General features: G+C 37.9%; 1 protein-coding gene across 1 annotated transcript; it reads left to right on the forward strand.

Annotated features, from left to right (window-relative positions):
- Nucleotides 1–12,551: 12,551 nt before the first annotated feature.
- Nucleotides 12,552–14,328, forward strand: LOC124373136 (52 kDa repressor of the inhibitor of the protein kinase-like; the record flags this gene model as incomplete). The annotated part of the gene is made up of 1 exon (XM_046831531.1): nucleotides 12,552–14,328. A coding segment is annotated over exon 1 (1,777 nt), but the record flags the coding sequence as incomplete, so codon positions are not given.
- Between the last annotated feature and the right edge of the window lie 2,027 nt (nucleotides 14,329–16,355).

Here is a 16,355-nt window from a genome sequence, read left to right on the forward strand (position 1 = left end):
GTTTATTGGAAATATTACATTGTTTTCATTTATCACTTTAGCCCTTTTTTTCATTAGTATACAATAATAACATTATATGTCAAATTACAGAGCTTTGACTACCAACATGAATCATATGTGTAAAAAATCTCCCAAAATCTCAGACCGCCCCCCCCCCTCACAAAAATCCTGGATCCGCCCTTGTTCAGAAGCAGATCTTTTCAACATGAAAGAGCAGGCCAATCAGGCCAGAAATTGAACGAGGAAGCAAATTAGCTTGACGTGGATTCAGAAGTAGATCTTTTCAACGTGGACGTGCAGGCTAATCAGGCCTGAGAGTGAACGAGGAACCAAATCAACTTGACGTGGATTTAGAAACAGATCTTTTCAACGTTGACGATCAGGTCAATCAGGCCTGAGAGTGAACGACGAAGCAAATCAACTTGACGTGGATTCAGAAGCAGATCTTTTCAACGTGGAAGAGCAGGCCAATCAGGCCTGAGATTGAACGAGGAAGCAAATCAACTTGATGTGGATTCAGAAGCAAATCAACTTGACGTGGATTCAGTCGAATCCAATTCATGTAAATATACCAATTCATGTTAAACTAACTGAACTACATTTTATCTGAGGACATAATTTAAAAACTTAAAATCTTCCTGCAACAAAAGCCAGTTGAGCAATTTAGTACAATTCTGTGGTGTTCGGGAAAAAGGGGATAAGTTCATTTTTTGTGCAAAATGAGTTAAGTATAGTATTGTGTTCATGAGATTCCCAACTGTGTTTGGGTATAATGGGATAAGTTCTAAGAGAATATTAGGAGGTTCTATTTACTTGTGAAAAAGGAGTCACTTCACTGAGGGAGAATTACTGCTTGGGAAGAATGGGATAAGTTGTAAGAGAATATTAGGAGGTTCTATTTACTTGTGAAAAAGGAGTTACTGCACTAAGGGAGAATTACTGCTTGGGAAGAATGGGATAAGTTGTAAGAGAATATTAGGAGGTTCTATTTACTTGTGAAAAAGGAGTTACTCCACTGAGGGAGAATTACTGTTTGGGAAGAATGGGATAAGTTGTAAGAGAATATTAGGAGGTTCTATTTACTTGTGAAAAAGGAGTTACTCCACTGAGGGAGAATTACTGTTTGGGAAGAATGGGATAAGTTGTAAGAGAATATTAGGAGGTTCTATTTACTTGTGAAAAAGGAGTTACTTCACTGAGGGAGAATTACTGTTTGGGAAGAATGGGATATGTCAACTTATCCCGTTTTACCCGAACACAAAAGGCGACACTATCAAACTCAATGTTTGTGTAAAATGGGATAAGTTAGAAAAACACATGTTGAAAAAAGCACTCATCTGATAGTTAACAGCTGAGAAATTGACTCCATACTTTCCCAACATTTTTATATTTTCTCTGATTTTTGACACTAAAGTTATTAAGTTTTAAACACTACTTAAAATAGAAATAAAATATTTTTTTAAATAGAACTCACACATTAATTTCATTGTGCAAACAAAGTGAAAAAGATGTAATTGAAGCAGGACCATCACAATCTACAGGTAAGTTAATAATTATGTTATTATTATAGTGTTATATACGGCTTTTAATTTTTAGGTTATGATATTTACAATGAATGAATAGGCTATTGTGTTTAGTGAGCTTCCAGTTTTCACTTCCAATACATTTTAAACTGGTGCTTGAGTTGATTAGATTACCAATCTAATGTTATCCCTAGGATTACATTAATGTTATTATCATTGAAAAAGTAGCATGATATTTTGTTGAAATAAATATTATGAACAGTATTTATTATAACTTCTACAAGAAAATGTTTCAGTACATCGTTATCAGTTTTTTTTTTTTTTCAGATTTCCTCGAAGACATGGATCCAAATACGTGGTTGGACTCGGATGAAGATCCGCCTATTTACCAGAAAACTACAGTTCTTCAGAGTCCGATGAAGATGTTCCTGTTGTTAAGAATACCACAAAGAGAAAAGTACCAACAAGCTCCAAACCAAATCATGCAGGTGATGATGCCAACAGCTTGGTGGTGGTAGCTGAAATGTTACAGGAAATTCAAGTAGGTGTTGATATACCTTTTAAAAAGCGAAAAGAAAGGGTTAGTTTAAAAGGTAGATCTAGGAAGCTTAGGGAAATGAGAAAGTTAAGTAGAAATTCAGGAAAGGAATATGAAACAGAAAGTGGTAAAAACATTAAAGGGAAAAAAATGGAGACCTTTGGAGGATTGTAAACGTAAATGTAAACAGCACTTTGTGGAGGAAGACACTAGAAAGTTATTCCATGAGTTTTGGAATATAGGGGAATATTCTAAAAGAACTTTTTACATTGCTAGTCTTATCACAACCCATGAGAAGGTACATTCAAAACAAAAGAATAGATCTGTTACACATGAGTATCATTTACGCATCTCAGGTGAGCTTTGTCAAATTTGTAAGAAATGCTTTATGAGAGTTTTTTTTATTTAAGTGCTAAGTTTCTGGAAGTAGTATGTTTCCAAGTCACAAAATCCATTGCTGGTGTAGTTGCAAACGATGACAGAGGAAAAAATAAACCAACAAATGCTTTTAGCTGATGAAGTAATTAAGAGTGCTCGAGACCACATTTTGTCAGTACCGTCTTACGAGAGTCATTACTCTCGAAGACATTCTGAGAAGCGGTATCTGCCTTCTCATTACACTTTATCATCTTTATATAGGGAGTATAAACAAAAATGTAAATCCAATCCTCCAGTAAGTCGGACAGTATATGAAAAATTGTTCCATCAAATGAATTTGTCGATAAAATCCCCTAAAAACGATACATGTCACACTTGTGACAAACTTGCTATGCAGATACAGTGCACTGAGGGTGATGAGAAAACCCTGGTTGAGGATGCATTAGCAAAACATCATGAGTTAGCAGACAGAGCTTACACATCTAAAGAGAATGACAAAAAGAAAACCATGAATGATGACAAATCTACTACATTAACCTTTGACCTTCAACAATGTCTCCCAATCCCTCATCTTCAGTCTTCAGTGGTATTTTATAAACGTCAATTATGGACCTTCAATTTGACAATCCATGACAGCAAAGACAACCAAGCTTACTGCTATATATGGAGCGAAGTAGATGGAGGAAGAGGCTCAAATCAAATAGGGTCGTGTGTGGCTAAACATCTAAACAATATTCCTGAACAGCTGAAATATGTTATTTTGTATTCAGGACACGATGCGGAGGCTAGAATAGAAATTCAAATATGCTTGCCATGTTCCTCTCAACAGTGAAAAAATCATACCCATTTGGAAACCATTGATCACAAATCCTTGATACCTGGACATACACATATGGAATGCGATGGTGACCATGCACAAATATCCTCATGATTGGATCCAACTAGTTCGTCAAACTGGAGGAAAGACTAAATTTTAAAGTTGTGAAAATGCAAAAGCAGGATTTTTTTCCAGTACGCTGGCCTGTATGAAACTAGTCAAGAAAAGACTAGACCCCTACGGATTCCTGTGAGGAATGGAAAAATCTATGATGACAATGGAGACTGTTCTTTATGGCGAAATGTAAAGTGGATGCGATTCACTAAAAATTCACATAGAGTACTCTACAAAGACACTTTGGATGAAGATGTACCGTTCAAATCCATCTCAGTGATCAAAGCAGGGCAGTCAAGAAACAAGTTGATGCCACCGCTGTCATATAGTGGAAGAATCCCGATCTCTGAAAAGAAGAAAAAAGATTTAATCAGTATGCTAATCTCATACCAACCGTATTCCATGACTACTACAATAACCTTCCATCAACTGACAAACCAGACATTCTCCCAGATATAACCAATGAAGGTCAAGAGAGTGAAGACTGATGTAGCCAACGTACATGTACTAGTCATGTAGGAAATGTTCATTAAAGATTATGTACTGTATTTCATGTTATTATTCACCTGTCTCAATGAGATATAAATAACAAATATTTAGAGAATAAGAGGATATATATTTAAAGGTTGGGGTAAAAGGGGATAAGTTGTACAAAAACTTTAAAAAAAATTAATAAAAAAATACTGAACAATTATTTAGCTAAGATAATTATATATTTAAATAGTCCATTAATTATAGAATTAAAAACAATATATTATGAACTCAGTCAATAATAACCAGATTTACAATAAACATTCAAACTTTGTTTTTGCATTTCCCGCAAGTTAATAAAACGGCACTTATCCCCTTTTCCCCTGAACACCACAGAATTTGTTTTTAAAATGAGTCCTAAAAGAAATTGGCATTTGATTAAAACATTTAGGAGCAAGGTATTGAAAAGAATGCCTAAACATTTCTTTATTCACTTTAGGAATTCTTATTGTACCCTGTTGTACATTACGGGTAGAGTAAACTACATGTTGGTTCCCATGATTCCCGCTTCTTATAAAGAAGGTTCTTAACATCTTGTATACAAACAGATGTTGAAATCGGCAATATTTTCAAATCAACGTAAAATGAACTGTCAGTTTTTTCTTTACTTAACATTATTTTGAGGAAGTAGTTTTTGCGTAACTCTTAATTTTTCAAATTGATATTTAAACGTCCCACCCCAACAATTTATTCCATACTGCGTCCTTGAATGGATTAGTGCATAGTACAATGTTCTTAATAGTTCTTTATCACAACAGTTCTTAAAAAATATAAATTTTTATTCACGTGCGTAATTTCTTATGAAGGTCGCTTATACGGGTTTCCCATGTCAACTTACTATCAAAGACTATACCTAAATATTTAATGTTATTGACCTTTTCTATATTTTGACAGTTGCAATCAATATAACTAAAATTATAATCATGAAATTTTAAAGTGAACGGAATGTTGTAATCTGAAAGGCTAAAATTGATAAACTTTGTTTTGTCAACATAAACTATCATTCTGTTAGCTTCTCACTAATTTTTTAATTTTGCGATATCATGAGCCATAATATCTCCCAAGCAATTTACATGAGAATGAGAGTAAAATAAAGCCAAATCATCAGCAAATGCAAATACTTTTGCTTTATAATTAGTTTGTAACTATCATTTATAAAAATTAAGAATAAAGTTGCAGAGATAACGGAACCCTGGGAACTCCTGTCCTAATTATTGAGGGAGTACTAAGGTGGTTACCTATTCTCACTTGTTTGCTTTCTCCCAGTTAAAAAGCTATTGAATCAACTTAAGGCGGAACCGCTGATACCGGATGTCTTAAGTTTATTTAGGAGTATTTTGTGATTTACCAAGTCAAAAGCCTTTTTAAAGTCAAAAAAATACCAGTTGTTTTGAGATGCTGGAGGAAGGAAACGTGTCTTGCAAACTATTTTTTAGTGATGCTAGGACTTCAGGCACAAAGTTCGATATTATACTATGTGAAATTCTATATGAGAATTCCATGGCTCTTAATGATTCTCCAGTTTCCAAAAACCTGAAAACATATGCAGAAGTTAACAAACTACTCGTAATATTACATTTATTTTAATAGTATCTCTTTGCATAATTGATAGCTTAACCTAGCTTACTATTTTTTACAGGAGAACAATGTAAGTCGAAGAAGCGAATCATAAGAGACAATTTTAAACGTCACAGAAAAAGTGAAGCTTCAGGAACAGGCCAATCAGCGAAGAAAAAAAGAGTGACCTATTGGGATGGATTACGCTTTCTTGATGACGTAGAAGATGAGCGACAGTAAGTGTTAAAAAATAATCGTTGTGTGATTCTCTACATGTAGATCCTATAACTATGTATATGAATTTTATATCAAATAAACATGTTTATTGAGAAATACTTATACTCATTGTTATCCTTGCGTCAAGTAAAACCACTTGTACACCTACGTGTGTTGGTTTTCTTTACTGCAATAATTTTGACCGCTATATTTGGAATTTCACCCACCAGTAACTGCCAGTTTCATCTCAGAAGACATCGGATTGTTCACTCGGTTTGTTGGTTCTGTAGAACAGTCGTCCTTTATTAAATTAGCAAGATACGAAAACTGTTCTTTAGTGAATCTAAAGTACTCTTTAAACTTCATTTCAATGTCTATTAAATGTTTAGTCACTAATAAATTGTAAGCACCTTTACTGTCTCTTCTTTTGAACATCTCACTGCAATGTTTACGCTTTTTCAAAGCTTGTACTGCCACAATACCCATGTCATGATCTAAATCACTGTATAGCATTAGTGCAGCCGCTAGCAATTTTTACGTGAAGCCATGTTACCGAGTGTATTCTACGCAGTCTAGGAAACCACTGGACAGCGGCTGCGTTTTCCGACCGAGGTAAAAGCCGCAGCGCAACTATTACGCGTCTAGGAAACCACAGCCTTACAAACTTCCCTCCAACATGGAGCCCTTGAGTTGATGGTGCTCCATATCAAAATTGTGAACAATGCAAGACTAGATTTGTTGTCCATCCCTGAGCAGACGAGTCATGCCATGTTCCAGGCGAATGGAATTTTGTGAGTGGTACGTAATAAGACAAGAAGCTGACAATACATTTTATAAATCCATTTTGCGGAGTTTCCCACGTATCAGTCTTTGCGTAATAAGTGATTGATTAAGTTTTGGGGCTGGTAGGCCCAGCCCGTCCGTTGGCGTCACGTTTTTACATATATTTCGAATTGTTCTTATTTTATTTCATCGGCAATTTTACATAGGAAAAGTGTTTATATACGATTGTTTTTTATTGTAATGAAGTTTTAGACCATTTAAATAAATATGGCTCATAGACATATTGACAGAAGCAGTGAAATTGACAGACTATTTTTACGAGACAGTGAGAGTGAATCTGATGACGCTGATCCAAACTTTGAAATATACAGTGACCATGATACAGAAAGTGAATTTGATTTGGATGAAGTTTGTGAAGCAGGACAACATGAAGAGGAAAGTGACAACGAAGCTGGACAGCAAAGAGAAGACAATACTGACGATCAGGTATGTGAAGAAAGTAGAGATATCAATATAAATTTACCAGGTCCTTCTACAGCGCGTAATTCTGATCCAGTACGACGACGAAGGGAACCAAAATTTATGGGGAAAGATAAACAAAACATAATAGCTAAAAAATCCACCCAATCAAAATGTGAGAACAAGAGCTCACAATATTGTTACTCTTCATTTACCGGGAAGCATACGAGAGGCAATGACGGTACAAAATCCTATCGAAGCATGGTCTTTGTTTTTCAACGAACCACTAATTGATTTGGTTGTAGGGTCAACAAATATATTTATAAATACTGTAAAAGAAAATTATGTTCATGATCCAAATGTAGCAAAACTTACTACAACTGAAGAAATAAAAGCTTGCTTTGGGATTTTGTACATTAGTGCGGTTTTACATGGAAGTAAAATGAGCACTGGAGAGTTTTGGAGTACTGATGGAACCGGAGTGGAAATATTCAGGGCGGGAATGTCCTTGAGACGATTTAGGTTCCTGACTAGATGTATTCGCTTTGACGATATTGAAACAAGGGGTTCAGAAAAAGCCAAGACAATTTAGCTCAACTCAGAGAATTGTGTGATATGTTCGTTTTGAACTGCAGAAAATATTATTCAATTTCGGAATGTGCAACACTAGACTAGTCTCTTGTTCCTTTCAGGGGAGGCTGTAAATTTAGGATGTATATTCCAAGTAAGCCAAAAAAATATGGTGTAAAGGTATTTACGCTGGCATGCTCGAAAACTTACTACGTAAAAAATCTGGAGGTGTATTGTGAAAAACAACCGGATGGCCCCTATGCAGTAAGTAACAAAATCAAGGATGTTGTTGATAGGATGGTTGGACCTATCAAGGGAAGTAATCGGAACGTTACCTTAGACAACTGGTTCACCTCGTATGAGTCTGCCAATGAGCTTCTGAAAAACCAAAAACTAACAATTGTTGGGACTTTAAAAAAGAAAACAAACCCCAGATACCTCCATGCTTTGTGGAAAAAAGGGGAAGAGAACAATACTCCAGCATTTTCGGATTTCAAGACCATATGACCTTGGTCTCTTACGTACCAAAACGTAACAAATGTGTCATGATGTTGTCAACGATGCACCACAGCAATGAAGTAGATCCAACTACTGGTGACCAGAAAAAACCCTTCGATAATAACATAAATTCCACCAAAAGTGGTGTAGATGTTGTAGATGCTATGTGCGCTGAGTATACAGTTCCAAGAGGTACACGACGTTGGCCACTGTTTATTTTATTTCTTTATAACCATAGCAGCATTGAACGCCTATGTGGTCCTAAAAGGGAATCAAAACAACATTGCGAGACGTAACTTTATCAAGGACTTAGGACGGTCACTCTTACAACCTTACATGTCACTTCGGGCACAACAAGGCAACTTACCTAGGGAAATTCGAGCCTTAGCTGTAACATTTTCGGGAACTCCTATTCCTGCAAAAGAAAACCCTGAACCAGGACAACGAGGCAGGTGCTCTCTGTGCAAAGACAGCAAAACCAAGTATTTCTGTACGCAGTGTAAAGCGTGGCTGTGCTTGTCTCACGCGGAACTGCTGTGCTGGGATTGCGCTGAATAGATTTAAGATAAGGACACACAACCGATACCTACAGCTTGTATCTATGAGTGTGAAAGTAATTTAGTATTTTCCCCCTTTTTAAGTTAGTTATAGTGATAAAATGATAAGTTTTATTGTGTAAATATCTATTTGTAGAGTAAGAACAGTATTGTAGGGCAGTTATAGCCGGTGGGATGCGCGTGAGGAGTGGAGGAGGTGAGCGCGTGGGGGCACAATCTAGAGTAGGGGAGTGAATACGGTGCTACTACCCCTACTGAGTTTTCGGCTCCCGGCTCATAGTGGTGGCGGGAGCCGAATATTGTAGTGTTTGCCAACATTTCTAGATCCTTATGTTCTTATCACAGTGGTCTTTTATGATGAGCAATTTAGTATAGGAGAGCTTGAGAATATTTGAACATTTCTAGACTCTTTTGTAGTTACGGCGACGGACTTTTATGATGGGGAATTCAATACAGGAAATCTTGGAAATATTGGGACCGGATGTACGTGATCTTGACAATGACTATGTTCTGCCGATCAATTGTGTTCATAGCTCACCCTTCTTAATGAGTTCGCAGTAGAGATACCTGTTGGTAAGAAAGGGTTCTCATAAATTGGGAAGGGGTAGGAATTTATATTATTCTTGATCTCCAATGACGACAACAGTTCAGAATTGTAATTGTTTACGCTTTGTTAGCCATTAAAATTCAATTTATCAAATACTAACCGTGTAAGCTTCAGGATTTACGATAGTAGATACAATTATACACTACAAAATTTTCAACTGACATAGCCTAGCTGCTAAATTAAAATAAAACTGGTTAAACTAATTTCTCAATATACACAGTAGAATAAGAAAAAACTCAGTTTTATCTACCAACTTATATCAAGTTAATTTAATGATATATACTTAAAATAACAATAACGCCAACGATCCACACGCAATAGTTAACATAACAAAACCCCGTTGTCGATGAAAATTATTTATTGTTCTTCGAACTACACCCAAATCAAAATTGTCCAGATCACTTTTAGTATGTTTGCGTTTTCTTACTTTGTTGGGCGTACTAAAAGAATTGCCAATTGGACTTATTTTTTTTCCTCCTTCAAAATTCGTCTCAGCGTACTTTCAGAAATTCCAGTTGCCTCTACGACACGCTGTTGAACTTTCTTCAAATTTATACGTGTGTTGGTTTCTGCTTCCCGTTTCATAAAATGGTAAACATTTGCAATCACTTCTCTTGCTTGGCCGTGTATAACCTTTCTACCTCCAATTTTACTTTTTACATTACGATCCATCACAAACTCTTTACTTAAAACGTAATAAGCACAACGCAATTAATTCACAAATTGTATTACAACTCGTGAATTGGCACAAGCGAACGTTTTTTGGGCGACACGTATAGAAGACTGGTGACCGAAGTTCTCAAGGCTAAATACGGCAACAGACTGAGCCGCTCCACCCCCCACCACTTTAGTTCCGTCTTTGCCTACGGCGCATCTCGAAGTCACCGGTCATGCTATAACTTCTCTACAATATTTGTCTTCATTTTGCTTTTCTGTATACGGAAGTGTACATTTGCAAAAATAGAATTTTTACGACTATATAATAAGAAATCGGTTTTATTTCAGAAAGATTTTACATTTTTATTTTATTATTTAGGTCTTTCTTATTTCAAAAATATGTATAGTTTAGTTTATATATACACATCATGGTATAGTCTCATTTACTCATGCTGTATGTGTTAAGGAAAAAAACTCACAAAACACTACTAGTTGGTAAAGCTTAAGGTTTCTTTAACAAAAAGTTCACTTCTAAGTAGACGTAGGAAATACCGTTATTTGTCAATAACCTATTACCAAAATAACGTGGTTAGTTAATATTACGTCCAATACCCTGTACTCTGTACCGTGGTAACACATTTCCAACCGACCACGCTCGGTATTAGGATCATACTGTTACTGAACTGACGTTATTAAGTTGTTAAAAGAACCTGGGTCAGGCTAAATCTACATGTGTGCTATTTAGACAAAGATTTAACCAAGTCATTACAATTTAATATTTAGTCTGTTAGACTACTTTGAAATAACTAATTATTATTGGTTATTTAAATTTCACTGTACTAACTTATAATGTAATTTAGATTAATAGACTACTTATAATGAATGATTACTGAGAACGAACAATTGAATTGAAGTTAGGTTTGTTTTCATTGGTTAAGAAAAATCTGTTTCTGATTTGATAAATAAATATATAATTTATTTATTATTATCTATTTCTATCTGATATTTTATTCCCTGTCCTTCTCACACCATCCAGATCACTCCACTGTTACAGTACTGGTTTGTGAGTAACCTAGTCAGCAACAGGCGCGGCTCCAGGGGGGGGCCACGGGGCTTTTGCCCCCCCCCCCGAGAATCAGGCTCGGATGGCAAAAATTAGGCATTTTACGCGAGACTTAGGACCTAGAACAGAGAGCGCCAAAGCGCGTGGCGGTCGGGCGGTCGCGCGGTGTGCGGCCAGCGCGCGCGCGCGCTTGGGGGCTAGCTGGCTTGGCTTGACACGAGACACCTCTCTGTTGGTGCCGCGGCCGTCGCGTCGCGCCCGCCTCCAAGAAGACGCCGCCCTCCCCCTGCCCTGCCCCAGCCCCGGCCCGGCTCGGCTCGGCTCTGATATTGACACCGCCCTCCCTCCCCGCGCGCCCTTGCCCTTCGACGGCTCGGCGGGCGGTCGCTGCTGTCTCGCGCTCGCGCTGGACTGGTGGCTGGTGGTTGTTTTGTTTTGTTTCATGCGTTCGTGTCGTGCGAGTCGGTACTTGTTTGCAAAGGGCAGTGCAGTGCTTGAATCGTATCGTAGAAAGTTGTGCGTCTTCCTGTGCTGTGTCGCGCTGCGCTATGGGTGTCGACGTGACCCAGTGGCGGGCCGCCGTGGGCACCCACGCTGGAAGGGTGAGGCCAGCGGTGCCTGTGGCGAGAACGCGGTATGGCGCGGCATCGGGATGCTACCCCTATCGGTTCCCATCAGACACAGAACCCTTGGCGATTCTCAAGGCGTTGCGCCAGGTAAGATAAGATTACTGTCATCCTTTAATTTCTTTGCACTGATAACGATAACAGGAACGGTACATGCAAGCATGAAATAGAAATTTTAGATATTTACGTGTTGCTTTTTTTGTTGTTTCCTTTTGTAGCACCACAAGTTTGGGTTGGTCGCAGAGTGCATCCTACCTGCAGACTCTCAAATGCGGAAGGAGTTTTTTTAATGGGCTCGTGGGCTTCTTGCTGCTGTTGGAGGCAGGCATCGAACGGAATCCAGGTCCTGCAGGCGACGATGAGAGCAGGGATGAATCAAAGGTATGTAAGGACAAGTCGTAGTCCTACCACGCGCGGGCGCTTTGGAAATAAATACTCTGATTTTGTGGCCATATTTTTTTATTTCAGTGTTGTTGTTTTTTTAAATTTCAGGCGAAGCGTTTAAAGTCTGCCAACTCAACGACGCGCCGAATCGACTCCTTCTTCAGACCAGCTTCAACCTCAGTGACAGGGCCATGTACGGAGTCGGTGCCGGCCCCGGGCAGCTCTTCATTTTCGTCTCCGATGATGTCACCGTCGCCTTCCCCGTCACCAACTCCATCACCATCGCCAATGCAGTCGCCCTCACCAGCCCCCTCATCAACTATCAGCGACCCGGAGCCAACTCAACCCATCGGTCAACCTCCTGGTACCTCCAGTGCTTCTTCTTATTGGGTTGCGAATGATATTGGTGATTGTATAGGCAAAGGGGAAACTATTTCTGATCACAAAAAGTACCAATTATTAGAAAATCCTTGGCGGCCCCCCTGATTATGATTTACCATTCAGTTCCACCTCTATGAAAAATAAAGATGGGACTTTAAGGAAAAGATATTTGAACCAAGGGCACTTAGATAAATATCGTTCCTGGCTTGTTCTTTCTCATCGTGATAGAGGTCTGTACTGCAAGTACTGCGCCTTGTTTTCAGTGAGCGGTAAAGCAGGTCATAATAAGGCTATGAGGTTGGGCAAACTTGTGAGTGAACCACTTACTAATTTCAAGAAACTGGTGGGTAAGGATGGTCACTTAGATTGCCATGAAAGCTTGAAATACCACAAAGAAGCTGTTGAGGCTGGCAAAGAATTCATGCTAATTTACCATAAGCCGGAACTTCAAGTTGCAAGCCGAATAAATCAGCAACGCGTCGATGAAATCAAAAGCAATAGAGAGCGGCTGGAACCAATCATCAGGGCTTGCATGTTTCTTGGGCGGCAGGGTTTAGCTTTTCGAGGTCATAGAGATGACGGTGAACTGTACCCTGAAAAAGATGAACTATTTCGAAAAAATGTCAACAGTGCTGTATGCAATCAGGGAAACTTTAGAGAAGTACTTAGGTTAATGACGCAATCAGGTGATGAGAGACTCAAGCGACATCTGATGACTTCATCTGCCCGGGCAACGTACGTGGGGAAGAATACTCAAAATGGCCTTATTAATTGCATTGGTGATGAAATTCTTGAAAGTATTTTACAAAAAGTACGTAGCGCAGAGTATTTTGCAATAATGTTCGATGAAACAACGGACATATCACACAAATCTCAATTGAGTCTAGTCATCAGATACGTTACAAGTGCAGGGCAGGTCCACGAAAGCTTCGTAGGATTCATTGACACATTTGACGACATTTTAGAAACAGAGAAAAAACAGAATGAAGCAGAACAGGATGATGAACAGGAAGGAGAACGAAGAGAACCTGCAACTGAAACAAAGTTAACAGGGGAAGCAATAGGGCTTATCGTTATACGCATGCTGCAGAAGCTACGACTGAACCTTGACAAATGCATTGGAATTGCAACAGATAACTGCTCTGTAATGGTTTCAGAGTTGAAGGGTGCGGTGCAAGAGATACAGAAGTATGCGAGAAACGCCCTTCGCACTCCCTGCTTCAGTCACAAATTAAACTTGTCCCTTTCGAAGTCAAATCAAGTTATCAGCATTAGAAATGCCATCGGAACGATGAAGAGCTGTGTGACTTTTTTTGATGACTCTCCTAAGAGAAATACGGTTTTTAAAACTAAGCTGGGTCATCAACTGTCAGGTCTTTGCGAGACAAGGTGGATTGAGCGCCATGATGGTGTTCTACAGTACACAGTGGATTTGCCTAAAGTTATCGAGTGTCTGGATGAAATCAGCGAATGGGCCGATACGTCTTCATCTAGTATGGCTGTCCAGCTCCGCGCAGCGTTGACAGACCCCTTTTTCCTTGTGGCTGTTTTCTGTCTTAGTGATCTTCTCGCGACCACCTTGCCTGTCAGTAAACTGTTACAGAAGTCCTCACTCACTTTGGACATAGCGACGTCAGAAATATCTAACCTTGTGTCGGTTTTGTCTTCGCGCCGTGAGAATAATGTTGAGCACTTCAAAGGCATCTGGAAGAAAATCGAAGACATGACCAAAATTCTTGATGTCGTCATTCGAATTCCAAGAAGATGTATCCGTCAAGGATTCCGAGATAACTATTCAACGGACTCACCGCAAGAGTACTTCCGTCTAGCCGTCTTCAATCCTCTCCTTGACTTCATTGTGATGGACCTTAAAGACCGATTTCCACCCGAAGTAATACAAGTATTCAATTTACCTTGGCTTCTACCAGAGAATATGCTAAGTTCTGCGGCTGACTTGGACCTAAAACAAAAAGCCACACAGTTTGTAGACTCATTTTTTTCATTGTTGCCTTGCAGTAGTCCTGAAATGGCAAAACTGCAGCTCAGCGCCGAATTGGAATTATGGTACAGTAAGTGGTCGAGAGGGGGTCCAAACAACTTACCAAAGTCAAAGTCATCTGCAGATGTTCTTCAATCTTGCGATAAGGAGGCATACCAGTTAATTAACCACCTCTTAGTTATTTTGACTACCCTCCCTGTGAGCAACGCAACCCCAGAAAGGTCATTTTCAGGATTGAGGCGTCTTAAGACGTGGCTAAGAAGCACAATGCGCCAAGACCGCTTAACTAGATTGGCCCTCATGCTTACGCACAGAGATGTTAATGTAGATATTGAAAAAGTAATAGATAGATTTGCTAAGACGAGAGGTGGTAAGCATCGGCTAGAATTTGCTTTGGATTAATTAAGCTTGACAGTGTAGTAGTAGAAATTGGAAATTCGATATGTTATGTTTTTAGAATTGTTCATGAATAAAATACTCTTATTGCACTGTACCATTAATGTGCCCTCATTTTTCTTCGTGTAAACACTTCCCCATTCCCTGTTTCTCATTTCACGATTTTTTTGGGTTTTATTGCCCCTGTAAGTAGGCAACCTGCACGGTTTGCCCCCCCCGAGAAGTCATTCTGGAGCCGCGCCTGGTCAGCAAGGAGGGTCCGGACCCCACAAAATTTTAAAAGATATTTCATCCAGACTAGCTGAATGATTAGATTTTATTGAATTTTTTATTTCCTCTAGTATCGTGGAAAGAAGTATTGTTGCCAGTAATGGAATAGTTTTAAAGTTTTTGTTGTGTATTAATTTGTCTGCGTTTGACAAAGATATTGTCTATTATGTTAGAGAAGTATTCGTTATGGTTATTAGCATTGTTTTGAGGGTCTTTTAATGTTTTCATCAGCAAGTAATTCTATTTCGTCTTCTTTGTCATCAGTCCCCTTTGCTTGGGTTTTTTAGATCTACATTATGGGGGGCATGCTGTTTTTATGGGAAGCCGATAGTGGCAGAGTCTAATACGTCCGAATTCAAATTTGAGACAGTAATAGCACACATTCAAATCCTGTGTGTGACTGTAGCACTTTTTATCAGCACCTTGTACTGTTATGATCCTTATACTACAAATTAACATCTACACTGCGGCTATACTAATCATTCTCTCCACGCTTCTGCAGTCAATGTTTAAAAATCCACTGGATTTCCAAGTCTCTATAGATACAGCCTAACTCCCTCTAGTGTTAATGTTAAGAGGGTAAAAGGTGAAGTGAAAGACAAATAACAATCATGGTGTTTATTTTTCAGTACATACTAAGAATTCATAATTTTACAAAATAAGTAGTTTTAAATTCACTGAATTCACTTTTATCAGGCTACAGAATAACTAATGAATAATAATGGTTATACATTTTTTAAGATTCGTCATTTATTTTTAGACATTTATATAAATGCAATTGACTAGTCTAAATCCTTAATATATCATAGTATTTATATGGTGCCATGTCTCAAAAATACGACAGAAAAGGACACTGCCTTTTATTGCTAATATAAATAAATATAACAATATAATTAAAATAATATTGCTAAACATTCAAAACAATAAACAATTGAACTTAATAACAATGCACAATATTGAATACACTATATATAATAACAATAATTAAAAACTAAATATAAACAGTGAATATATATGAAACAATAATATAATATATAATAATGCTATAATATATGCTAAAAATATTAACAGTGGTCTAAATTCGTAAAACACTAAGTTAGTGTCTCAAGACAATTACTCATCAAGTGAATAATTTTTTTATAGTTTTAACCAAATAATAAAGAAATTTTTAAATTTAACAAAATTAACTGACCATTCAAAATGTCGTAATTTATTGAACAAATTAATTTCCAGATAAATGAATGTTACTAGTTTTTTCTTATCTAAAATTTACAATGATCCAATTTACTTTTTTCCAGTATTATTGTTATGAATATTGTGGCAAGAATTATACTTTTCAATTTTTTTAAATTTCAGCATGGTCTTAAGTTGACGTTCTTTGAATAGGGATAGAAGATACAAGCTCTACTATCAGCTCACCTTTGATAACTC

This window comes from Homalodisca vitripennis, unplaced genomic scaffold (assembly GCF_021130785.1).
Source record: "Homalodisca vitripennis isolate AUS2020 unplaced genomic scaffold, UT_GWSS_2.1 ScUCBcl_4909;HRSCAF=11350, whole genome shotgun sequence".
Taxonomy (NCBI): Eukaryota; Metazoa; Arthropoda; class Insecta; order Hemiptera; family Cicadellidae; genus Homalodisca; species Homalodisca vitripennis.